Below are 26,601 nucleotides of genomic sequence, written 5' to 3' on the forward strand. Positions count from 1 at the left end.
CTAGTCTGGCTTTATAATCTCATCACAGGATCTTTCTTTGAGCTGTAAATACCTCTAATTTCTGTTTGTACAATTTGTTCTCTGATCTCAACATGGTATCAATAGCTTTAAGTGTATTATTTGATTGCACGCCTAAGTAAAAATCCTTAAGGCATTTTCTCATAGTTCCTGTGAGACATTTAGCACTGCTCATACAAAGTTGCCCAGAAGGTTCGTGTTTGTTTTTGTTTGGGGTTTTGTTTGTTGTTGTTTTTTTTAAACAAAAGGCGACTTTGAGAAACAGTGGCCAAGATAAAGACAATTAACCTCAGAATCAATTTCAGAGACAGCAGAAAAGGCTAATTTCATCAATATTTCTATTTCCGACTTCCAATAGTCTAAGTGCTTACTCTAACAGTACATTAGGAAACTCTTATAAACTCAATCAAAAGATACGGATGGCGACAAGCGGCGTATTGTTCGATCTCACAGGGCTACCTGTGATGAGAACCGGGTGCCCGCCGCTCCGAGGCGTTACCAGCCAGCCCTGCTTACGGGCTGCAGCCAGGCCCAGCTCCAGCTCTCCGCCAGACTGCAGCCCAGCTGTGGCCGCTGCCTATGATGCCATTTTAAAAACTCTTCTTTTAAAATCTGTAAGAATAATTTGATTAAATACATAATAATTAAAAAAGGCACCCCGATCTCATAATGTTCAAATGAGTACATTTTAGCTGTTCTGGAAAAAAGAAGTAAATGAATAGGAATTAGAATAAATTATAGTATTATAATGAATATCTACAATATAAAAATACAGGAATTAGAATCTTTAGAACCCCTTACCTGCTTCAGAACTTCCCCCTGCTCCTCATGCCCGCAGAGCAACAAGCAGGGCAGTGTCCTACCGTGCTGTTACATCCCCTGCCCAGCCAAACCCGTGCCATCGTGAAACTGCGAATGACTACGCAGCCGTTGCATCATGTCACCTGCAGCCTTTTCCCCTCCACTTTCCATCAACCTGCACTGCTACGATTATCACAGGATGGAGTCTTGGCAAAGACTAACTCATGGAATTTACAATACTCCTCCAAGACAATCATAATATCTTGAAATTAAGACCCATCAGAGACATTAGGTTTTGGAGGTCTCACAAAAAACCACGTGTACTTCTGATATTTGTCAACTTGTTTTGATTTTTAAAGGAATCAAATTAAAATCAGATTCTGTTTCCGTTCTTGAACAAGCTATTAGGAATTACTTCTACTTGGGCAGCAATCAAACACTAAACAAGATACAAACTCTTAATCTAGCTACCGACCAAAACCCGTAAGCCCAAATTCCACTATGTCCTTCTGCTGAGGATTTCTAAGTAGCTGGAGGCCTCCGTGAAGTGCAGACCAGCCACCGGGAAGCTGCACGGCAGCTGGAGGACAGTGCCCACGGGAAAACCGGTCACCACCACAAAAAGACAGAACGTTCTTGAAGACACTTTTGGTGCATGGCTGTCACAGGGGAGATAAGCAAAGAACGAGAAGAGATAGCTGCTAGCGTAGAATATACAGAAGCAGCAGATAGGTAAGCTGATACCTACGTGTACCAGGCAAGATTCTACTTCAGTCACGCATAAGGCAAAGAGGCTCTTGCCGGCTCCAGCTCCAGCGTCACGCGCAGGGACAGCGGAGCACAGGCTGCAGCCGCTTATTTAGGAACCGTTCGGTCTCCTTGTCTCATCTCTGCTACAGACCTAAATAGACCTTAGGTCTATTTTGCCCTCTTCTGTACCTCTAAGCCAACACAAGGCAAAAAACCCCAAAACCCCAGCACAACTGGCAAGCTTTTAGCTAATAGGATTAATTACAATCTTTCTTAGGTGTCAAAAGTGAAAGAAAGGAGACATCTCTTTGCTCTCACAGAGCACTGCAATCTGTTATAAGTCTACTAAGGACTAAATTTAAGACACTATAAAGACAAGATGCATTATTTTAGGTTGGCCTTGAATATTTTTTTTCCCTTTTCTTTCTTTCCCTTTTTTTTTTTTAAAAAAAAACCACAACAAATCAAACATACATTTTGAGCATAAAGGTAATCAGTTCCAGTCAAGCTCAAAGGCTGTCTGCTCTCTACTGCAAAATGAAACAAGAGTTTGGTTCTTATTAGTAAAATATGTAACTAGCCTTATATCTGACAACAAATAGTTTAACTAATTATCTGCACTGTTTATTTTTGAAGGAAGCAATGAATTATGGGAGTGTGCCATGGCTGCACAGACCACTGCACTGGCAAAATACAATACTGCAGGACTGGTAACACAAGATGTGCCTGACATTACTGGCAGTTTTTCATAAATTTTGTACTTAATTCATCTCTAACCAGAAGTTTCAACTCAGGTAAGGTGTAGGGAGGGAGGGCAGAACTGCACCAGGCTGGGAAGTCAGAAGCACAGCCCCACCACAATCATTTCTTACGCCCATTCAATCTTTTAAATCAAAACGTCATTTTTGCCTTACAACAATATTGTGTATTTAGCTTCAGGAGGTCAGTGCTATGTGCAGCATGTTCAAAAGGCTGTAGGAAAGTAGGGCAGGAGTTACTAAGAATCATCTACAGGTCGGTACCGCGCTGGCATTGAGTCAGGCACTGAGCAAAACCCAGCTCCAGCTCCCAGTGCCATGGTAAGCCCAGGAGAGAATCAGGGCCAGTAACAGGAATTAGTTCTTCATACAGCTCACCAAAACGTCACCTCTTTTTAGGAGGAATTAATTCTATCGATCTTTGGTGAAAAGTGACTAGTTCTAGCAAAGTGACCTGCATAAAGGATAAGATAAAGAAGGGGAAATTAGATGAGCACTGGATGGGAACTCTTAAAGAGATAATCAAAAGCGTCAAGGAAAGACTAAAGAACTGAAAATCACACCTATTTAAAGTCTAAGCTCAAGGCTGGCATATACTGAACAATTTGCAAGCTTGCCTCTAGAATGGTTGGGGAATACACAACCTGTGCTAAATTCAAGGCAAGTTCAGGACACAGCACCACTTGGGATTTGGCCCTTTATTACCGCTTCTGATATGCTCTGCATTTCAGAATCAGCCGGGGGGTATGAGGAAGATCATCTTCCATTAGGCAAAGAGCAAGAGCGCTTTCTTCTTCACCAAGGGATTGCAGTTTTCTTGAAAGAAGGTTTTCAATTATTCAAACACTGGCACAGCACCAAGATCGCAGACCCTGCAGTTTTCTGAACTCACAGCAAGATCCTTCAGCTCCCGGCAGCACAGTGTGAGCAAAGTCGAGATCCACGATTACCAACTTCCTAACTTCTGGATTTGTGAGAGCATGCTCCCCAAAGCAGCTGTGCTGCACGTAGGACACAGCTCTACAGCACAACTTGTGAAGTACAAGAAATTCCTAACTGTCACTTTGCAGACGGCAACAAACACGGTCAGCCAGCACTGAAGAGAATCGTGTGCCTTCTTGTACGTGCAAGAGAAGGCAGAACCACTGCGGAACAGCTCACTCTGGCAGCGGGACCAGAAGGTGTCAGGGTATGGTTTCACGATCATTAGGTTCCTCAAGCTGCGAGGAACAGCAAGGAGTAATAAATGCCCATACCGCCAGGTTCTCTACTCACCAAACATAAGCATTACTGGCCCCCGCCCTGCCAATAAACCATCTACCAATTAATGTTTGTAATCTCACTTTTTTTTGTTGTTTTAAATCCCAGTTGCCTGACTACGGCATTTCCCAAACTCCTTGTATTCATGAGACAAGTCTGGGACTTCACAATGCAGGATGTTCAAGAAAACAAAGTCAAACAAACAAAAAAATCCCTACCTTCAGTTTGAAAGAGACTGATATTACCACCTAAAGCTAAGATATAGTCAGCTACGACTACGATCACAACACCCAGGGTTTTTAATGCCAACTTCTAGACTGTGTCGACTGTCGAACAGTGGCAGGGGGCTGGAGCTCAATGCACCAACTGTAAAAATCAAATAGATGAAAACACAAACTCTTCAGTTTGGTTTTTAAATATATTTCACACAGGGATGACTAACAAGACACCCATGTTCATACATTAACTTTAAGCTATTGAACATACTTCACTACTTCTTGCTTAAGTAATTTGAGTCAAAACTAATGTCTCTTATTATGAACGACAAGTTCCAACTAGGCCTTTCTTCAAGACCATTTTTTGGTTGTAAGTTAGGGGATCAGTTCTGAAACATGCCCTCCTATATGGGAGGATTTTATAGTTACATTTTAAAAACAAAAAACCCAAACCAAAACTTCACTTTTTCCCCCCATAAAATTAGTGACTACATGGTGCTGTCCCAGCAGACTTACACAGGTCTTTCATTCCACAAAAGCAAGCTATAAATTTTGACGGTGGTAGGTCAAGGCAAGGTTCCCATGATGAAATTTTCAGTGAACTTTGCCTAGTGATAACAGTATATTAACTAGGAATCGTATAACATCTGTGGTCTAAATTCAATTCAGAAAGAGTTTCACCACTCCTTTTTGAGAAAGAGTACGCATTTATCTTGGACTAGTTTCTTAATGTGAAGAAATTAATCTTTTGGTTTTAACCACCGAGTCAAGTATTACACTAAATTATAATTTTTGAAAAATATGAAGCAGGAGTTGTCTGTTTACCAATTCTTACTTGATAATGAACACTGGAAATACAGTCAATATGTCCATTGCTTAACAATTTTCCAGATGAGTCTGAAAGCTAGCAGGCTCTTCTGCAAACATTTAGTTCTCTCTGAAGAGGTATTGATTTATAAGAGACCTCTAAAACTATTGCAGCCTTAACAGAAGCTTAGTTCACAGTTTAATACCTGTAACGATAAAATACATAAAATAGGAGTCACAACATAGGTAATGGAACATAACTTGGATTTGACAGTGAATTTTACCCCTTAGGATGACACCTTAGAAAGTATCTGGATACAAAGCTTCCAAGCTCGCTTTAAGAGGTGAACACATTAACTGCCCGAGAAGTCATCCGCTGGTGACAAACCTTGTACTACTCACCCTTAAGACTCACTGCGGTTTCAGTTACGTTTCAAGTATAAAAACCACATCTTGTCTTTTCAATAAACTGTTCCATTCAAAGTTTTTCACAGCCCAGATACGTGTGAAGTGAAAAGAAAAATCAGCCAGCATTGTTCAACATCATTTTAATCTCCACCGAGGGAAAATGCAAACACGTTAACACAAACAGAAAACGTTTTGGAAAAGACCACGTGGTACTATGACAGGGCTTTAGTTTATAGAAGTGTAATTTATAATTTTATAAAAATTATATGAAAGAACAACGACATATTTCAGTAACATCAGACAGCATAGAAAAAATAAATCTCAACATTAGTTGTACTCCGATGGTCCTTATAGTAAGAAATTTAAAAGTGCTTTTTAATAACAGTGTTGCAACTCAAGATTAGTGCAATATGTCAAATCTGTTTTAAAGCGGATATTTATAGCAATTGTGCAAGTTCTTACAATTACAAACCCCAGCAATCTAAAAAACTAACATTAAGTGAGGTAAGTGTTCCAATTAGAATTAAACATTCCTTAAATAGCTTACACACCAACTGTACTACAAGGAAATTATTGGTGTTTCTTCATAGAAAGGCTCAAACCTAAACATGACGTGGAACTTGTACTACAAATCACTGAATACCTGGAAGTTAAAAAAGCTCTTGCAAAATATACAGTTTAGTACCTTTACGACCCACTGCTACAAACAGCACCTAATGCAAAACGTACCAACTTCAACAAAACCAAACTGTACAGTGAGTGTACTGATTCTGCTTTTGAACACACTATTTTGCTCTCAAATCCTCCTAACAGCTGCCCTATAAAGTTAGCACGTTAACTTAATGTAGAAATTGCACTGTATTTTTATCCGTAAATATTAACAATTTGCTTACCAACTATGACTGCAGCTATGAGTACCATTACTCGTCGAGCAATTGAAAAACACAGCACTAGTCGGGGAAAAAAAAATAACCGGAATTTACTCTTCACTGTTTCATACATGACAAGCTGGCAGTAATAAAAGATAGCCTATATTTCTACATAATATTTTCTGCGAGAATTCTCATAACTCTAAAATCAGTTTTCATTTTATTGTAGTTACTTTACTCTGTGATTTACAATGCATAGTAACTATTGCCTTTTATATGCAGGCCTCATTTTAAGAGAGGCAAGAACTAGACTGTTAATACTGAGCCTTTATGGCTCATTTGCATATGGAGCCAAAGGCATTTCATATTTTATTTTTCAAGGTGTTTATAAGTAGGATTTAATTCATTAGCAACAACAGGAATAAAATATAAATTAATGAACTTTTGTTCTGATAGGCTATGGCTTAAAAGCGTACCAACCCAACTGGTTTTTATAGTATTGCACTTAACTTTAGTATTAAACTGACAGCTGAAGCCTGTACAGCACTCGTTTTATAACAGTTTTTCAATAAAAAAAGCAATAAATAAAATGTAGTATCTAAAAAAAAAATGCCAATAGGTTTAGTCCATATTTCTCCCACCACAGTCTGAACTGCATCATCTGAAATAGGTCTGGGACAGTCTTTGAATACCAACTGCATAGTTCTTTCAACATAACAGACTACCCATAACAATAAGAGAAGCAATTGAAGCTTTCTACAGTAATATTATAAACTGAAAGACAGTACCCTTGAGTATACGTCTCAATTAGCTTAAAAGGTTTTGTTGCCTTTGCTGACGATAGCTTCTGAAGTCAGACACAGTTATTCTGTGACTGCGTATTATCTCTACTGTGTTATTTTACAGGCAAGTTGAGTCTTTTTAAAATATATTAACCCTGATAATGATGTAGATATTTCCTGCTCCTGAACTAGGAAGCTGTTTCCTAAAATTTAGTAACTCGTCATTGCAGTGACAAGTCGGTTAAGTCTTTAGCAGAGTCTCTAATCATCTGTTCTACCTTGGGGTTTCCAGCTCCACTGATTGCTAGCTCCTTGTCAATAAGCCCCAGGCTGTGCAAATTGAGGATGGAATCGGCAATAATCCGCGCTGTCCTCTTCTGGTAGCCTCCAGACGTCACCATCAGGATTGGGATTCTGCGGCTTCTGGCAGCCTTGAACACGACTTCATCTCTCTTCACAATTCCCTGCAAGTTTACAACAGTCATACACACCAAAAAAAAAAAAAGAAAAAAAGAGTAGCAACATGAATATATTTTAGTTCTAGCCTACGGTTTATGGATACATAGTATTGGATGCTTGGTAAGTGATTAAAAAAAGAAAAAGGAAAAACAGAAGATCAAAAATCCTTGACTTGGTTTTAGAGGACACAGCAGATAAGAGTTTTTAGCATAAATTCCTCGCAGAATTCTTGCTCAAAGGCCATGAAGTCTAAACAGACTACAAAGTTTAGAGAAGTTCACCCTATTTTACAGGTGAGGAACTGAGACTAAGAAAGACTGTCTGAATTCAGAGTGCTTTAGTTTGTGCTCAACTTGCATAGCACCCTCTGACAAAAGTTTAGCAGCTTGATTGAGATTTCAACAAACCTACAGAAGAATGAAAAACTCAAATCAGATTTTACACTTTCACAATCGGCAGCTGAATTATGAATTTCAGTTTCTTTAATAAAAGCTAATACTAGAAGAATCTATGGCTGAAGGGGAGGTGGAGAATGTAAGTAATGGTAAATCCACAGAAAGGAAAATTAACTCTAAATAACCTCTTACTAATAGAGAAGGGTACGGAAATAAAAAATAATACAGACTGCTGACCAAGAGGTACTGTATGCTCACTGAGCCCACACAACAGAAGACTTCAAGTCTCTGAAGTAAGTGAGAACAGAATTAAAATCTACTTTTGTGGAAAAAGTAAAAGCGGAGAGTTCCAGAGAGACATAGAAGGCATAAATAATCCATTACAACTCTTCAAAAAAAGAAAAAAAGAGTAACAACATAGTAGCCAACAGCTTACAATGGTCAGCTCAAATGTAAATAACTGCAGAAGTTGGAGGGGGGAAAGGGATTAAAATACAATCAAGTACAAAAAATTAGGGAAGCAGCAGCAAAAGTGTTACAACAAAATGAATATGCACTACTCAGAGTGGTTAGAGGAAGACTGTAAATACATCAAGAAGTATTACCACAAAACAGACCAGAAACAAATGGTAAAGAACAAAATTCAAATGTAGCTGAAAAAATATTTTGTAAAACCCTAAAACAGTAACAGGTTTTGTATAGTTTGACACAGCCCTGTAAAAGAACAATGGAAGGACGGAATAACAACTGAAAAATAAGACAAAGGAAACTGCAGGATTCTATTAGGAACAGATCCTTAAAGGAAGTAACAGGATTGCAGAATGAGCTGTATGTCCCTCGGGAACCCTCGCTGGATGCAGCGAACATTATACCACACAAGAACTGGAAGCAGCCACTATTCCCAGGAGCCTAACCGACTCATCCCTGCTCCGGCATCTCCGGAGGCTGACCCTGGAAAAACTGAGGGGAAAACACATGGGCTTATTCCAGCATTTGCGTGTTACCAAGAAAGAAAATACATCAAATGAGAACGACAGCCTGATACAGTTCCCACTTACAAAGGTTAAGAGGGACTTACCTTCTACATCTCAAGTTTTCTGGCTATAGCCTCGAGGACAGAGAAACTATCACTCAGGAGGCGTAATTCTGAGTAGAATTAACACTCTAGCAAGACTTTAAAATATGAATGACATCTACAACTGTAGGACTGAAGACTGGACTAATGAACCTTGAAGAGATGAACTATCCAGACTCAATGCCTTCAGTTTCGGCACTTCCAGTAGCCTGGGATGTCACGCTTGGTGAAACATGCCATTCACAGCTAAACCAACAAGATCAGAGACAAGAAACCCTGCCCTCAATTCAGAAAACAAAGGCCTGAGCTACAGAAACCTTTTCTCCATCAGGCACCTGAGCCGCTGGTTGCGCAGAGAAATGGCACTCTGCCTTTCATCTGCGTTTGTGACCAGAAGAATCATTTCACCTTTCTTTCCCCATCCCTACAGTTTGTCTCTTTCCCTACACAGCACCCATCAAGCTACAGCAACTCACTTTTCTTGGCAATTACTACTGCTCCTTCTCAAATGGCGGGAAACTTTTGAAAAGTCACACCCTAAAGTATTCTCCGTCTACCACTAGCTTCCATTTCTCTTGGTGGCCACTGCTTTCCAAAAAACTCTGCTCCACCAAATGAGATCTGACACATCAGGTCATACCTTCTCGCTCTCTGCAACCCCCTGAAAGGAGGGGGTAGCCAGGGGAGGTCGGTCTCTTCTCCCAAGGAACAGGCAACGGGACAAGAGGAAAGGGCCTCAAGTTGGGCCAGGGGAGGTTTAGGATGGATATTAGGAAACATTTCTTCACAGAAAGGTTCATCAAGCATTGGATCAGGCTGCCCAGGGAAGCGGTGGAATTGCCATCCCTGGAGAGATTTAAAAGCCGGGCAGACGTGGTGCTGAGGGACATGGGTCAGTGGTGGTTTTGGCAGTGTTGGGTTGATGGTTGGACTCAATGATCTGAAAGGTCTCTTCCAACCTAGACAGTTCTATGATTCTATACCCTCTTCAAGGTCACAACCAAACGAGTTCAAGCCCCTCAGCTCTTTCTTTCTCCTTAGAGGCTTTTACACGGTCATGGAAACAACAGCTGGAGATCCAGAGTGGCTCCCAAGTCCTTCCACCTTGGGTCTGTCAAGGACTTTGCAGGCAGTCAGAGAGCAACAAAGCGGCTGCTCAGTGACACAGACCATAAGAATGAGGAAATACATACGGAAGCCAATAAAACCCCGCAAGGAACTATGCTCTGTGCAAAAGGAAGCATTTGAGAACTAAAGTACTGCAAAACAGCATGAAAACCAAACAGATCGAGCAGGGAACCCGAGAGCTCACAAATCAAGAAAACATTTTTCTGTACTGAACCAGTGGACACCAAAAGAGACCCAAACATGAAAACAGGAGAGAGAGAACTGAGGAAATGTCAGAGAAGGAATCATTTAAAGAAAAAAAATGGAGGAAATAAGAGATCTGTAAATTCTTGTGTGTTTTGAGAAAAGCAGACCTGTTGTATCTGGAAGGTGAAGACTTCAATGAAGCTATAGAGAATAAATCAAAATTTGAATCTGGCACCAAACTGGGGAGAGAGAAGGTAAACTGAACTGAAAAAGGGTAATGATATTTGTATAGAAAAGAAAAGGGAAAGGGGAAAAAGTCTGTTCTTTTGCTAAGAATGCACAGACAGGCTACACAAAATTGCTAGAACTGGAAGACACCAGAAGAGCAGTTTAGAACAGCTGGGAGCACTACAGAGGAGATTAAGTGTAAGATACATACTGGGGACAGATGACAAAAGAAATACATCACAAAATGGGTTATGGGAGGGTAAAAGAAAGAACGAACAAAGCAAACAGGAAAAATAGGAGTCAGGTGAAACGTGAAAATATATGCCCCTCTGGTTACTATCCAGATGTTTAAAATTGGTATAGGTTAGAAGGAAGACAAATAATACCGGAACAGGCACCCGAAGAACAAAAACATTTAGTCAAGAAGAACCAACAAAAAACATATGGCGAAACAGATACATCTCCGGAGCTCTATGTATCCGTAAGAGGAAAATGCTGTGGGTGAGTGTGAAGTATGCACCTTACCTTCACCTAACAAACAGCCACAAGTCACTCTCAGGACTGCCCTCGCCATCTAGTGAGGAGTTAAAGTCTGTGGGTATTCTAATATTATACAAACCTGAGGCGAAATAGCCAGTCCTCCCAAGGGATCGCCATCCAGAATATCAGTCCCAGCATTATAAACAATGACGTCCGGTTTTACTTCATTTAATGCTCCTTCCACATGAGTGTGTACCTTCTGAAGATACTCTGTGTCCTCTGTACCCCACTCTAATTCCACCTTGCGTTTTATGGCACCTAAAGAAAAAAATAAATGTTTTGGTGTTACTTAATAAACAAAGCATTGCTTTGAGAGAAAATGCAAGATTTTGGTAAGCAAGAGAAGAAGATAACATTTACGGAAATTTTGTAAATACATTGCATTTTCACAGAAGCTTGAATTAAAGAAGATTACTCAACTACTTGTTTTCCCAGCAAACCTAAGTACAATGACCTTGAAAAAATTCCACTGAAGAGAGAAAATTACATGCAGGGGGAAAAAAAATAATATCTGAGACACAAGTGGAAAACGTTATTGAAAAGCAGCTGATCTACATGTCCATTTACCAGCCAGTAAAGAAATCAAAGCAAATTATTAACTTAAAAGTACCCTAAATAAAGCATAAGGGAAAGAAAACACTGAATCGCTATTACAGAGGAAACAGTTGGGGGAAAACACAAGATAAGTATCACTGAGAAGTTATTAAGATGTTTTATTTTTATCACAACACGCAAAACTTAACAGCAAGGGATCATGAATTTATGTGAACTGCTTTATGAATGTATAACAAGATTCAGCTTTGCCCCAAGCATTTTCAATTTAATGTTCTTACCCTGTAATCCCACCAGAAGAGCAAATATCTACCCTTAATTTAAATCAAATTATTTCTAGTGCTTCTAATAAAGCATTAGAAGTAGAGGAGGAGGGTTGAGAAGGTAGAGGAAAGAAACGCAAGGTTATGCAGCATAGCTTCTGGTGCTTTCACAGAGTTACGTGTAACTAAATCTAAACTAATCAAACCTATGTCAGAAGCGTTTCAAGGTACAACTTCCACCTCGCCGTAGCCCATGCCTTGAATTAAATGACTTCAAGTCTTAAATCTTAAGCGTGGATTCAGCACCCACCAAGCGTGCATGAACGCGTTCAACAGAGTGGTACTTATTTATTCTCATCATTGCTGGTTAGGGTTTTTTTCTGCTTTCCATCCTCATTCAACACGAGCGAAGCATTCTTTTTCTTTCCTTTATGTTACTGCATCGACATTAGTTTCAAACATTTTGTTTCTTTACAATATTCTTCCTGAATCGTTTTCTTATTGTTCCATAAATGTTCATGTAAGCCCGCACAGCTGTGCTCTTCTGAACAGCACTTAGAGCCTCTTCAGGGTAAAGAATCCCCTAGCGGGGTAGAGCTTTAGGGGAGGAGGTAAACACATTATCATGGGGAACAAGTAAGTATTGTTCTGATGAAGCCATTAAAAAGTTGAGAGGATCACGGATAAGATTCCGTGCTTCTGCAAGTCTTTATCTTCATCTCCACCACAAAACACCAAACTACAGTGACTAGTTATTACCCACATCGGGGACAGTGGACACAGTGATGTATCCGTAGGTTAGAATGAACGTATTCGCATTTGATACCCTTTTGTCCATCTCTTGCTAATTCGTGAATATACGTCTACAGCTTTGAAAACAGGTAAAATGACGCTCAAACCAACACCATCGCTTTTTTAAGGCCTGAACTTTGAGTTTCAGCTGTCAACTTTTTACGCTCACCTTTCAGTGAGCTAATCCTTTTCCCCATCCATCTTCTCCTTTCTCTTCCTAAACGTCTCTGTCATTCTAAACTACCTCCCCGTAGGGACTCAATATGCTTGTGGCTAAGCATTAGGCAATGTTAGCTAGTCTTTCCCCCCACGGGGCAAAGAAATGCACAGAAGAGACTCCTGTAATAAAACATGGTGAAAATATGTAGGAAGCCAAGAGAGACAGCGATTAGAGTTTATGCTAAGGATTCGAAATCTCAGGTTCAAGCCTCTACCTCCCTTCAGACAGATGCCATCTCTGATCTCGTCTTCCCCGGTCACCCAGCAGGGGAGACTATAAAAGATGTAGAGCCCCTATTTAGACACCCTTAAGCAAACTCTAAGGGAGTACATGTGCACACGCCTTTGGCCGCAGCCTCTGCGCCTCACGCTTCATCCGCGGGAAGGGAATGGTGGTACTCCCAGCTCCACGGGAGAGGGGAGAGTTCAGCATTTCAGATTCGCTAACAAGGGCTCACTCTGTTTCAGTCTTAATCCTTCTGTTCAAAACGTCGCTATTTGATACATGAATAAAGAGATGCTCTTCTTAGGAAAAAAATAATAAAATCTTCATTTGCTTTCAGTTTGTCTGCTTACAGCCATGATGTGCTTTAAACGGTCGTTTTTTAGTTTAATAACTTGAAATACATATACTACAATTTTCAAAATCTTTACTAGTTAAAAAACAGAAGTACAACGCACTGAACCTAATCCTTGCCAAGAATCCAGATTAAGTAGGCTTTTCAGAATGAAGAAATTCAACAGCAGAAGAACATCTCTCCCAGTAAACTATCATTCAGTTCACAAATGAAGCCTGTAATAAATGATAGCATAACAGAATCAAAGATCAAATAAACTCTGGGCTTCGCATTCCGATTTAACCATTATCAAAAGCTCACTAATTCATTGTGACAGGTCACCAGACACAAGAGGCACATCACAGTAGGGAAAAAACAAGCAACAAAAAAATCAAGCACCAGCTCTTCGCATCTATATGACTCCCTTTTGTTTCCCAACTTGTTTTACATTCAAATACATCTCGCCTTCTAGATGCTTATAACACAAGTTCCATTAGAAAGACAACATTTAAGTATGTTATAAATTTAACTTCCAAAAGAACATGAGACCTTTTTACAGAGCATTAGCTAATCCTGAGTGAATTCTTTTACAAATTTAGTGTAAGGGAAAGATTAAATTCCAACAGTTATCTTCAAATCAAAAGGATTATTTAACTTGCTGTTCTGAGCGTGGCACAAGCTTTTGAATGGACAGCTAGCAAAGTCCACCTACACCTTGCATTCCAGAAGTGAGGGAAAACACTACAGTATTAACACTACTGTGATATATCACAGTGATCGTTGAAAATCCTATGTTCAGTGCGAAATTAAAAAAAAAAAATGTCTAGTTAACATTGTTGCAGGGAAACTTATTAGTAAATTAAGAAGTTACTTAACAACACAGTAGGTCTTTTATATTTTGGAATATGACTTTCTATTATACTTACGTTTAGCAAATCCATCCCCTGGATAAATATATCTATTGTACACGTCCATAATATATACCCGATGATCATCCATGAAGTCCCTCTCATGGCCATTTCCCTGAAGGAAATTTACAGTTAGCTACTCCTAGCACACTAACGCAGAACTAAATCTGCCAAATCTAAAGTAATTAAGGCTAAAAAAAAAATTATTAAAAGTCCCGTGTCATTCTCTTATTTATAGTCTTGAAGGTTATTTTGAGGTGTAGAGTTTGAGGGTTTTGACAGCATCAGTCTGAAAACTGCAGATATTATGAACACCAACACCCTTGTATCTGTGTGAAGGAAATGATCATAGATTTCATTGCACATATAAGAAAAATAAAAAAAATTAGAAGCAACTTGTCTTTAACAGCATCACAAAAGCAACTCTGACCACCAAATAGATCTCTCATCTTCCAACTGTGCAAAAAAAAAAAGTCCCTTTCAACTGCTGCAGGGATACTCATATTCTTATCCAAGGATTAAAAAATAAGTAAGTAAATAAAAATCAGACTACAGCTCTTCTGAGAATTCAAGTCTTGGCAAGATAAGTAATCCCTATAAAAATTACAAATGCTAAAGACCCAACAGCTTAATATTTTATTTAACACCAGAGATTCCCCACAAAAAGACTGTATTGGGTGTAAAGACAGATACTTGAGAAAACTCAGATTCTGAATACTTCCCCCTCCCCATTTCTGAATTTCAATGTTATTCTTTTCGCTCTCATTTAGACTTTTTTCCACTACAAAATTTAAAATAATCTTTCACAGCAATCACAATCATTTTGTTGAAATCAGCGTATCACACAGAACCCCAGCTCCTACCCCCAACAGAATTTCATTTAAACTATAGAAACAGACATTTCCACCAATATATCTGCTGTAATTCAGTTACGTGATTTGTGTTCATTTTGTAACTCTCCCTGGACAGGTAAGATATGTTTCTAGTACAACTTCCCCTCCTGGAAACAAACAAAAAGAAAAAAGAAAGAATCACTGAGCTAAAGCTAGCCAATGTGTGTGAAAAGGGGAACGGGAAGCTCCAGAATTGCATTTCTTTATGCTTCTTTATGAAAAAAAAAAAAAAAGGCCACCTCCTACTTACTACTTCTTGGTCCACAAATAAACAGTTCGTGAACAGAAATGTAGGAATACAAGAGCCTCTGGGTGAACCATTTTCTTATGAAAGGTGAAATTCGCCAATGCGCCAAGAATTGGAACACTTACAAAATGAGAATATCTGCATACCTAAAAAAGATCTGCTGAGCTACTACTTCACACACCTCTCACTGCCCAAAGAAAGGAAACAATTAGAGAAAGGGGTGATTTCGTGTGCAGACTGAGATTACAGCATGATATATGAAAAAATCAAAATACATTCTAAGAAGTTTTTAAGAAACAAACCAAAAAACACCCCAAAAAAGCACAAAAAAAATCCACACCCCGACGGTGATGGCTGAAGAGAATCACGAACACAAAACTCCTCTCTATTGCATAATCTGTGTCCTTATTTTATAGTAATTTTAGGATGCCTTAACTTGCAGATAAGAGAAATGACAGAAGACGGAAAACTTGCAGCCATTAGGCTTCCTCGCTGCAATGGACCTACTTAAAAATGCTTTATTTACACGTACTGAATTATCTTCAGTGCTTTACACTGGACATCATTTTGGCGCACGAGCTGCTTTTCTAAAAATACTATTTCCCTCCTTTCAGGATTTATTTTGGAAATCCTAGCAAAGATGAGATTTGTTCTCTCGGTGCCCACAGTAAATCACTTCAACCAGGTGGAGAGAGACGTATTCTTTACTTCATCAGCCCAAAGCCAGGCTTTCCATTAAACCACTAAATTCATCCCCTGCAAAGGTGGCTGCAATGATCACGCATGCTGAACTAACCGTAATTCTGTTTCAAGAGATTCTCGTTTCTTCTGGGATGCTGGTCTACTCTGGAGACTGTTATGCCTCAGATCAGTACACAACTCAAAAATATTTTTACATCTAGCCACATGATGGAGCTACAACTCAGTTTAATATTATTGAGCTGGCCTAACAGCCTTTTGGACTATAAAATAATCAACCAACTAACCTGTTCACAGTTTCCATCGTCTATGATTACCTCTGTATTCTGCAAGATGACAGTTTATACTACTAGTAGAAAAATTGGTATTTATCACACTTGTATTTCAAGCAAACCACCTGCAGCGCTGAATACAGGTAAGCTACTCACCTGATGGGCATCCAGATCGATAATTGTGGCTTTAGACACGCCTTGGACTCTTTCAAATAAGAACTACATACATAAACAAAGAAAAAGATGGAGAAAGTTATGAAGTTAGGTTAAACTGGAGGCTTGAAGTATATTACTGTTCTGACTGGAATGTAGTACGTATCGACTCATTTCATTCACCAAATAAATGGCTAAATGATTCCAATACATTTAATTACAAAGGCTCTAGTTAATGTGCACAAAAAGATAATTTCTTTCGTGTCTTCCTACAGCATCCCACACTAACTTGTAAAGCGGACTCTGCAAACGAGGCCTAAGTCCAACGATGCCAAGTGACACACTGTAGCCCAGGGTCATCAGCCCAGTTGTGGTCCGGCTGGTGCTACCCCAGTGCAGCTGGTTCATCCCTGCATCCCACGCCAGCCCCTCCAGAAAGGACAGGGCCAGCAAGGGATTAGAAAGCTGATGGCAGCATTGGTGCCATCGGAGGCTGGAGTGGAACCAGCAACAGCACCAAGGGTGGGCTGGGACAGGTGAGGCAAGAGCTGCAGAGGCCCCAAACGCGGAGGCACAAACTTCACGGGGCACAAACCACAGCACCAGTGGGGCTACCAGCAGGAAGGCAGAAAGGGTCCACTGTGATGGCATCCAACTGCATAAGCACACAATCCACCATTTAGGAAAAGCTGCTATAGGGACTGTATGCATTAAAGCCACTTTTAGTGACAGAATTAATTTCTTATTCCATGTCTGCGAAGAAAAAAAAAAAATTTTTTAATTCTTTGAGTCTTAACTTTGACAAGTTACTATCTTAATTTAGACACGGTAAAACCCAAAGATTTTGCACGAACTGCCACCCACTATAATTTCTCAATCGGTATTTTAATGACAGGAAAAATAGAACCCTGTGGATTACTTTTGTGCAAATTACCATCTGCAGAAATTAGGACGTTATGTCATACAGTGTGCTGCAATCACTAGAGCTTTTCATGTTTGATTATTACTGATACTTTATAAATATTCTAGTATACAAATATACCACAGTACATTTGATAAAAATAAGCGCTAATTGCAGAAGGCTCTTGCTTCAGCTTTTCAACAGCTAAATACCAAATGTATTCATTCACATTTAGTGATTATTTTGGAGACATTCACATTTTTATTGATGAATGTGAACCACTCTGAGCACTCTATGGCTCAGCTTGATTCAGAGAGAGGATTTCTGTCTCCGCATTCGTCTCGTTTGTAACCACTGAAACTCATGGGGAATTTTCAGGTTCAACTGCAAGGCTAGGATAATCATCATTGAGGATATTAGAAGACAATCTGGTTTGATTCTGAGTGGGTTTTTTGCAAGAAGGCATTATTAATGCCGTTGTAGCGGTTCATATTTACATTGATAATTCTGACCCCTGCAACTCCTCCCTTCCACTTAACAATGCTACATAGGCGTTACGTCCCGCAGCATCAAGTACCACACCATTCTCCTATTCCTACCCATCTATCGATGGCTTTATTTTCTCCTATTGAGATGTAAATTAGTTCTTATGAATTTATGTATTTTTTTCCCCCGTTTGCACAAATAGTAGAAAATACTGGTTTAAGAGTACTTCTTACCTTTATTGCCAGTGTGATATCCGCATACGCACAAAATCCTCCACCTTTGTCACTTGAACAGTGATGAAAACCACCCCCTAAACATGAAAAAAAACGTTGACGAGGTGAAAAGCTAGATGCTAAGGAATATAGTCGGTCTTTGCAAAGAGACAAAGATCATTTACGTGTCAGGCACTTTTCTTTCTTTAGCAAATACCGTGCCTAGAGCTGTCAAACTCCTACCTAGCACCACCAAACATCTCACAGGGTTTCTGTAGGTACCTTGTGTGGGGCCTACCAGACCACCAGGGAAAGGATCTGGAGATGCTCAGTTTAAAGGGAATGCTCCCTTTCATCTAGCAACCACCCTAAGAACTGAGAAACGTACACGCGTACTACTGGTGCCTCCAGGACAAAGCACACCACTGGAAAAGCTCAGCTTCCCCAAGCATGCCGGACTTGCCCTGGGTTCCTGTATCCCGGGCAGCACATCCTAATGAAAGCAATTAACAGCACGGGGCAGGTGGAAAGGACATGCAGAAAGTTCTTTCCTGTGCTGAACACCGTCTCAAAAAAATAGCAAACTAAGAACTATGGTATCATCATCATTTGCACATGCCACTGTCTTTTACAAACACTCAGGCCAGAAGAAACTTTAAGAATTCTTCTTTAAAACACAAACATACACCCTCTTTACACCAAAAAAGTACTCTGACCTCCCCTTATATTTTTATACAACAAAGCAGAATTTCTTACTGAGAAACCCACTGCAAATATCTGAGCAAGCGATTTAACAAGCTCACTTTAGAGATCAGTAAACATGACAGGCTTTTGGGTTTGTTTTTGATGTCTATTTAATTTTTAGGGTTGGATATTCATGTTGTAGAAGATGAAGATGTGTGTAAGAAATAATGGAAAAATCCCAGAATTGATGAGCTCTATGAAAACAACAAGCTACGTCTTACCTGACGCAAAAAAGCGCTTCAATAGTTTACTGGTTTTACATTGTTATTTGCTATGAGAAGGAGAGGAGATTTATAGTCACTATGTTCACGATTCATTTATTCCAGTCTTTTTCAGGAAAAACTGCACAGCTAAAAATAGACCCTAATTGTACAGCCCTGCTCTCCAGCATACCAACCAATCCCTTCATCTGGCATAGTCTATAAAGTAACTGATTATAAGTCCAGGAAAATTACTTCATAATTTAATGAAAGCAAAGATTTTACTGAAATATTCACATTTACCCCAAAATCTTTCTTCTTAATTTTTTTTTTCACACTACTTCAATTCAAATACTTTTCCTTATATATGGTATCATATCTTTATCAGTTATCTTTTTTTCTTGCAAAAAAATATTTTATTTATTTATAAAACTGCAATAAGGGTGATAGTGGATGAGAAAACAGATCCACTACTTTTTCCATTTATTTTTTTCCTTTAGAGTTGATTTTAGTTAAACACAATCCACTTGCTGTTGTTACAAACAGAACACACATCATGCTAAATGAAAATAAGAGGATGTTAAACACACTATTTCCAAGTATCACGTAATGCACTACGTTTGTACTTACCCACATTGATTGCCCAGCCTCTATCAACAGCAAGTTTTCCTGCCTTAAGAAAATGACAGTGAGAACTTCATGAATGAACGAGGCAAACATTTAGCACCGTCTGCTTCCATCCCAAACGCAACTCTTGGCATCCTGACATGCCCATTGAATTTTTGGATGTTTTACCACTGCACGTCATTCTGAATCAGATCTCTGAATACGAACCATACAAAACTATCCCCAGCATAATTAGTTGGAAAAAAAATAAATTGATCTCTCATCTGTATTTCATTCTCTGGCAGCTGAAGGGATCTAAGCCTCACTGCGCTTTGGAGAGAAGAACACCGACCCCTAGCAGACAAATGAAAAAGGGAAAGTACAAGCATCGGTAAGAATAAAGATAAGCAAGAATCTCCTAAATCCTTCTTGTTCATGTAAAAATAGGAGGAACATAAGCTCAAAATCCTGAAAATACCGATGAACATAGTTTCGGCTGGGGGTGGGGACAGAAAAATGCTATACTATGAAGTGTCCTGGGACTTCTTTTATTTTTTTAAATTATATAACATGCATAGTATAGCATATTACCAAACTTTTTCCCTCCAATACAGAAAAACTGTACCTGTATCTCTCGTGTGAGCTCAAATGACACTCAGGGAAGGAAAATAATTGACAGAGAAGAGATACACAAGGCTTAAACAATTAAATTTGAATTGAAAAACCTGACTTATTTTGGCCAAGAAGAGTTAAGCAAGTGTTTAACTGCAGTATTCCTTAAGTGTCACATTAAAAAAAAAAATATATATTAGCAGCTGTAATTAAAAAACCTCAAAACAACAGATTATTCTTTTCCATAATCATGGAAAGAACATATTACACATCATACGTGAAAGGAAGTTTGGACAGCTGAGCATACTTCATCACCACTATTCATATTTGAACAGTTCTAATTCAGTATTAAGAAAACTACTGGGAAGGTGAACATCGTACTGTTATGAAGGTGCTAACTTACACAAATTAGATCTTGAGAAAAAGACTGTAGCTTCTGAACTATAAAAGCCATTAAGTCACAGGGAAAGCACATTATCTGCGATTTAACATACTTCCTAGGGATCCCTCACCAAAAAACATCTTCCCTCATTGCTAAAAAAAATAAATCATTAAAAAGCACAGAAACGCAACAGGAATTTTCCTGATAAACAGGACCATCAGGAACAGCAGAAGATTCTACTTCTGACTTGTGCTGTACAAATTTTATTGCCTGATGAGTCAAAACTTCTTTTAAAGTACACACCTATTTCCCCATAATGAAAAATAAAAAAGGTAAAAAAATAACAGCATATGGCATCAAGATCATCCCCACAGTGACCAGTGATGTCATCCGTACTTCAAGAGGCATGATACAAAGACATAACAGACGACTAGCTCTTCTACATGACTGCATTTATAACTAGTGAACACACATTTGTGAATTAAAGATAACACAAACACCATGAAAAACATCACAAAACTATATAAAAGTATTGACTAATTTGAACCATCTTGAAATAGATTTCACACGCATGTGCTGTTAAGACCTTCAAGAAATATCAAAGGTAGAATATTAGGAAACTCTAGACTCTTCCCAATTCTTTTTTTCTTCTACCATTTCCTTCCTTCCTCATAACTACTGTGCAGAAGGCCAGCGTGGCCATGGTAAGAGAAGACTCTGCGTGTTCCTCCTATTCAGACAGGATTTTGCAGACCAAAATCCCTCATCTCAATAACCTCTACAGACTGCACGCAGAAATACGGCACTGAAGGGACAACTGACCAGGTGTCTGAACTCATGCTGAAGGACAACATGGAGACAGAACGGAGTTAATTCTTTCCCTGTCAGCGACAACCAAAAATTTTTAAGCACCTTGAACTATATAAACCATATGAAACCAGAATTCTTTCTAATATTCCCCAGTCTATAACATCAGGTTTTAAAAAACAAACAAAAAAACCCAAACCAAAAAAAAACCAACAAAACAAAAATAAAGTCAAAGTACCCCCAAACTTCCCAGCAGTCCTTGAAAGCAAGCCGACTACACAGGTATCACCAAACCCAGCCTGGTGCTATCTCCAGCTCCTGCTGGTAAGTAGCCAGCAGAAAGCGTCCCAGGTGGCCTGTGCAGGTTGCATCAGGGAGATGCTCCGTGTTCCACCTCGATCATCTCCGCTTTTCCCAGTTACCACCTACTGAAGGAGACAGGACTTTTTGTTATCTAACCAATTCCCATAACCCACTAAGTCTAAAGACTTATCCAGAACGTGCACGTTCTTTTCAAACTCATATACTCAAATTGTCCTTAAAGGTTGGTTTAACGTTTTCAGTAGTTTATCTGGTTTTCTCACACTCATGCAGGCTTTCAGGCTTCAACAAAAGCACCAGACATCGCTACACTGTACAAACACTTCCACAGATTTCCTTACCTCACTATTCTTTGACTTTAAGTAACACGTACATCCAAGAAGACAGAGCAACACAAGAGAGTTAAAGTAGAATTAGGAAATGGGATTTAAGAGGTGAGAACAACAACAGTTGGAGAAACAAGAGTCCAAGATGGGCAAGATACAAACAACTTTTATTTTATACAAGACAGCCGTTTCCCACTCACTACTTTTTCCAACTAGAACTGTGAAGAGCTCTGTTACCTAAACACTCCATTCCCCATTATAAATAATAAACTTTGCAACACAGCTCAAACCTATACTCAAACTTTTTGAAGAGCTCCAGGTTTTTAAGTATGTACGACCAGTGTTTTGGATATTACGAAGGGAGGTAGGATGACATGCTTAAAACAAATCACGCTGTTAGAAGATGTCGCTGAATCTTAACAGTAGATATTTAAGCTTAATCACAAGGTGCCCAGTCCATTCGATTCCTTTCTCTACTATCTTTCGGTAACAAAAACCAACAACTGCCAGAGAGTTACTTTTACATACACACTTGCAAATCCAGCAGGCGGATGAAACACAGATTTAACGACAAAGTACTAAAATACTGAAAGAAATTGCCTTTTTTTTCAGATAAAGAATAGGGCATTGAGTAGTTCTATCATTAAAAAAGTAAATATAACAGAAAAGCAGGATATTTCACCTTGCCTTAAAATCTGCCAACAACTGGCTCTCTACTTCCATTTCACATAGTAAAACCTGAGGACGGAAACTTAATAGTGCCCAGACCCACTTCAACCACACACAAATGACAGTGGCAACAGTTAACCTCATGTCAGCCCCACGAAATTAAAGAAAACTTGGAGAACTGCTTCACCAAACTTTTGGGCTGGCCCACATCTTCCTCACAGGTCAGACTCACAGACCGATTCAACCTTTCTCATTGTTTCTGAAAACCGTATTGCACCGCCTTTCATGCCCTCGTCACAGAAATGCTCTTTATGTTATTTATCTCTTTAATGAATTCTTGATACATTCACAAAGGGAAGCATTTAAGAATAAGAAACCTTGATTCCAGTGCTCAGATTACTAAGTACCTACATTTCTGTCGACAGAAATGGGAAGCTGCCTACTAGCCTAGTTCTGAAAATAATGCCATTACTTTGTCATTCATTTATGGCTTCCCAGTCTCCCTCACCTTTAATATCTAGTGGTTGCAATAAATCGTCTTCTCATATCTGGCACAGACGTGCTCTGAAAGGTTTGCCAACCCACAGAATACTGTTCTTCAAAAACTGGCTTCAAATAGATACAGAAAAAGCAAAATGGGTTTCTACCCTTTTCACATGCAACAGCCACCTTCAGGAAGAGTAGCTAAAATGCAGCAAAGATCTATTTGTGCTAAAATATTAATGTTTTCAGATAGGATTATTTGTCTTCAATTTATGTAACTGTTACAGCTCAGTGCCTGTGAAGAGAGACTGGGACTGTCACCATCTTCTCCCAGCACCATGCTGTACAGTTTCTGAACTCTAGCTCTAATATGACAAGGAATGATAAAAAGGGCAGAAAAGGTTCCATTAGTTACCGGTTTACAATTATGAAGGCATCTTTTCCTCAATACATGAGAAAAGGTTCCGTTCGTTACTGGTTTACACTTAGGAAGGCATCTTTCCCTCAATACATGGTTTAAATAACTCATTCCTGGCTCCAACTATTAACTGTTTTCTTACCTCCTACTTCCTCAACATCTCTAATGGCAGTCCTCAGGCAAAATTAAATGTCTGGCGACACTTACACAGCTCTCCTGACCAGAGCGCTCATTTAACTAATTAGAAAACTATTCTTTAAGGTGAAGCAGGCTACGTGTCACTCAAGTTCTGCTGAGCTGCTTATGTAGTACTTACAATAGAAGAAGTAGATAAAGTAATCATTAAAATGAGCAAGGTCAGACAATTTTTAAATTTAAACACTTATCTAGTCTCAAGAGCAACCAAACAAACCATGCATCTCTTCCCATACAGTACCAAGGCCGTTTGGTAAATTTGTGCTTTAAAAATAGCTTCCATATTGTCAATTTTGAAACCTCCCATTCCTAGAATTAGCCTCTATTTGTACTCTGTTCAAAACTAATTCACTTTCCGTATGTGCTAGCAGTCGTGCCACATCTATCGTTGCTTGCCCAGGCTGCTCCTTCTACAAATTAGGGACCGTAAAATCAGGCCTGTCCTTCACCTTGGTAGCTGCTAACAAGCGATGGACTTTGCTCACCTTTAGGACTGTACATTAACTCATTCCCTCTTCGGGCCTCTGGGTCTCAAGCCTTTGAGTTGTCCAAAATATCACAACACACAGGTTTACGCTGTTTTGATCAACGAGTGTAAATACAGTAAGAGTGAATCAGGAGCACCTTACCATTATTGTTCCTCCTGTCTGGGTTCGTAGAGGTTTCAACACTTTTCGCTGAACAACGAAATTGGGAAGAAAGGCAACTGGTGGAATTTCCGTGATTGTAGCCACAACAAATGACCACTACAAGAGGGGAAAAAAGTTCCAATTAATGTTAATGTAGCTTGTCTTAATGATGACGTTTCAATCTTATCAGTTGCTATTTACTGGAAAGGAGCTCACAGGTGCTTCGCAAGATTTTTCGTATTTTTAGATGGAGGTGACCACAACAGTCCTCATTAGTAACTGCAAAGAGGTTCGTCCTCAAGTTGTTAACTATAAAGAATCATCATTTTCAATCGCCATCACTAGGTTTTTCAGATTTTAGTATCAAATGGTAATAAATCAGCAATTTTTTCAGCAAGCTAGTATTTCAGAGTATCTAATATTCCTAGGATCGGGAGGAAGAATTGTAGAATGTCCTTCAGCAGTATTAATAGCAAGCTACACTTGATCTATTGTTCAAACCTAAAATATCTTCTCCCATGTCAAGTCAAAAGCCTATACCAAGGAGAAACGAAAAACAAACAAACGGACAATTCGTCTGAGAAGTTCAAATACTTAGGTGAACACACAGTGCAAATTTTAGCACGGAGAACTGATTCAAATTTATTTAGCATATTAAACACTGCTGGAAAATGGTTCAAGGAAACATTTTTGTTCAAAAGCCCTATCATCAAGAATATGATTTGAAGGTTAGAACACAAAATATTTGCAATATGGAAATGCTTTTTTTGCAAACACGCATATTACTTCAAAGAACTTCTACCAACATTGCTACCAGCGATACGACTTCTAAATATATTTCAATGCATAAGTCACAAGCAAGAAAAGCCTCTTCGTCCAATACTGCAACATTCGGGTACCAAGAATTATGAATTTTACAACCTGTACAAAGATTCTGGCAAGATCCTGTTTTCTTCAGCATTAGAAAATTTAACTAGATTCAGTACCTCCATTGCCCAATTACCATTAGCTGTCTGTTTACAACTGACAGGATGTGCAAGTGGTCAATTTTAACCGAATCTAATCGCATGCCAATTTCAGGGTCCTCTGATACTCAAAAAAACGTAACCTACTTTGGCTTCCCAGTTATCACTGTTTGAACTACAAAGTCCTATGGAGTAGGGTGGAGGGGTGGCATTAGTCAAAGTTCTGAAGTACTAACTATATTTTGTCAACAGTTTGTTTTAAGCTCTTACTACTTTTATATTTTTACGACATTGTTCTGTTATCATACTGTCAGCTCTCCGTCTTTAGCAAAGTGCTTTAGTTATTTTGTAATACAGTCAATCTTGATCCAGTCCTTTTGCAAGATACTTTAGCTTTTAAACAAGCATCATGTAAAAAAAAAAAACAAACCTAGATTTAATCCTGTTGCTCTACAATGGAATTGAAAAGATCACATTTGGATAAAATACATTTTGATCTCAAATGTGAAGGATGATAGTGAAATTTCAGAGAGTTTTAACACAGTCACTGCTTCAGACTTAGTTCTTTACCGTGTTTGTGTAATTCCTAACATACAGGGAAGAAGCCGTTTGACAGTGAGGAAAGTCTTGCGGTTCAAGAATGCAGCTACAGACTAATGAAAATGCTTCTCAAAACCCACCACTATAACAAATGAGAATTATATGGCCTCAAACTGTGGCAAGTTTTCTGCTTTTTTCCTTCAGCGCGCTAATTTTGTTTTCCAACATTTCCTGCAATAGATTCGCAGAACAGCTATGTATATACTCGAAAAAGAAATCAAGAGGAATTGGTTTTATATAATTGTATACTTTTTTATGTTGTAAAAATAAAAAAATTATTTTGAATAGATGAGAACTACATTAATTACATTTCCCAGTTGGCTTCCATAACACAAGGCTTCACAAAGATTAGTTTCCTTATGACGGAGAACAAACCCTTCGCATTTTTTTAAATCACTACTTTTTGCATTCAAATTGCATATATTAGAATAACATCAGTTACTATTTCTTTTAGTAGATACTCGCTCTCACCCAGCCATCATCAAGTTACTGATTCTCTACGAAAGATTTGTAGATATGCAATTATGTAACTTAACAGAAATAAAAACTTGGTCTGGATTCAGAAAAGAGTAATAATCATATATAAACACTAGTCAGTAAAAGGCCTTTACTTATTCTTTATAGTCGTCAACTCCATTTAACTCTTTATTTTTACTGCTAATATCATAAGATTTTAAGTTATTTACTTCCCTGTGGTTCAGATAAATTATTCAATGTATGAATTTAAGTTCCAATGTTTTTAATAATTTCACTCCCTGTTTTCTGAAAAGGAGTAAAGAAGTCAGGTTAACCTTTAACCAGGTATATTCTC

General features: G+C 38.8%; 1 protein-coding gene across 3 annotated transcripts in view; it reads right to left on the reverse strand.

The window, feature by feature from the left end:
- Positions 1-5,150: 5,150 nt before the first annotated feature.
- HDAC11 (histone deacetylase 11) overlaps positions 5,151-26,601 on the reverse strand; it is a 31,126-nt gene continuing 9,675 nt past the window's right edge. For 2 of the 3 annotated variants that reach the window (XM_063348025.1, XM_063348027.1), the window contains exons 4-10: positions 24,226-24,342; positions 19,408-19,450; positions 17,855-17,931; positions 16,238-16,300; positions 13,989-14,085; positions 10,759-10,937; positions 5,151-7,132 (exon numbers count right to left, since the gene is read on the reverse strand). In XM_063348025.1, the coding sequence (XP_063204095.1) occupies positions 6,890-7,132; positions 10,759-10,937; positions 13,989-14,085; positions 16,238-16,300; positions 17,855-17,931; positions 19,408-19,450; positions 24,226-24,342 (819 nt within the window). In that variant the 3' untranslated portion in view covers positions 5,151-6,889. The remainder of the gene's footprint in view (positions 7,133-10,758; positions 10,938-13,988; positions 14,086-16,237; positions 16,301-17,854; positions 17,932-19,407; positions 19,451-24,225; positions 24,343-26,601) is intronic. The other variant, XM_063348026.1, reaches the window with a different exon arrangement.

This window comes from Chroicocephalus ridibundus, chromosome 10, assembly GCF_963924245.1.
Source record: "Chroicocephalus ridibundus chromosome 10, bChrRid1.1, whole genome shotgun sequence".
Classification (NCBI taxonomy): Eukaryota; Metazoa; Chordata; class Aves; order Charadriiformes; family Laridae; genus Chroicocephalus; species Chroicocephalus ridibundus.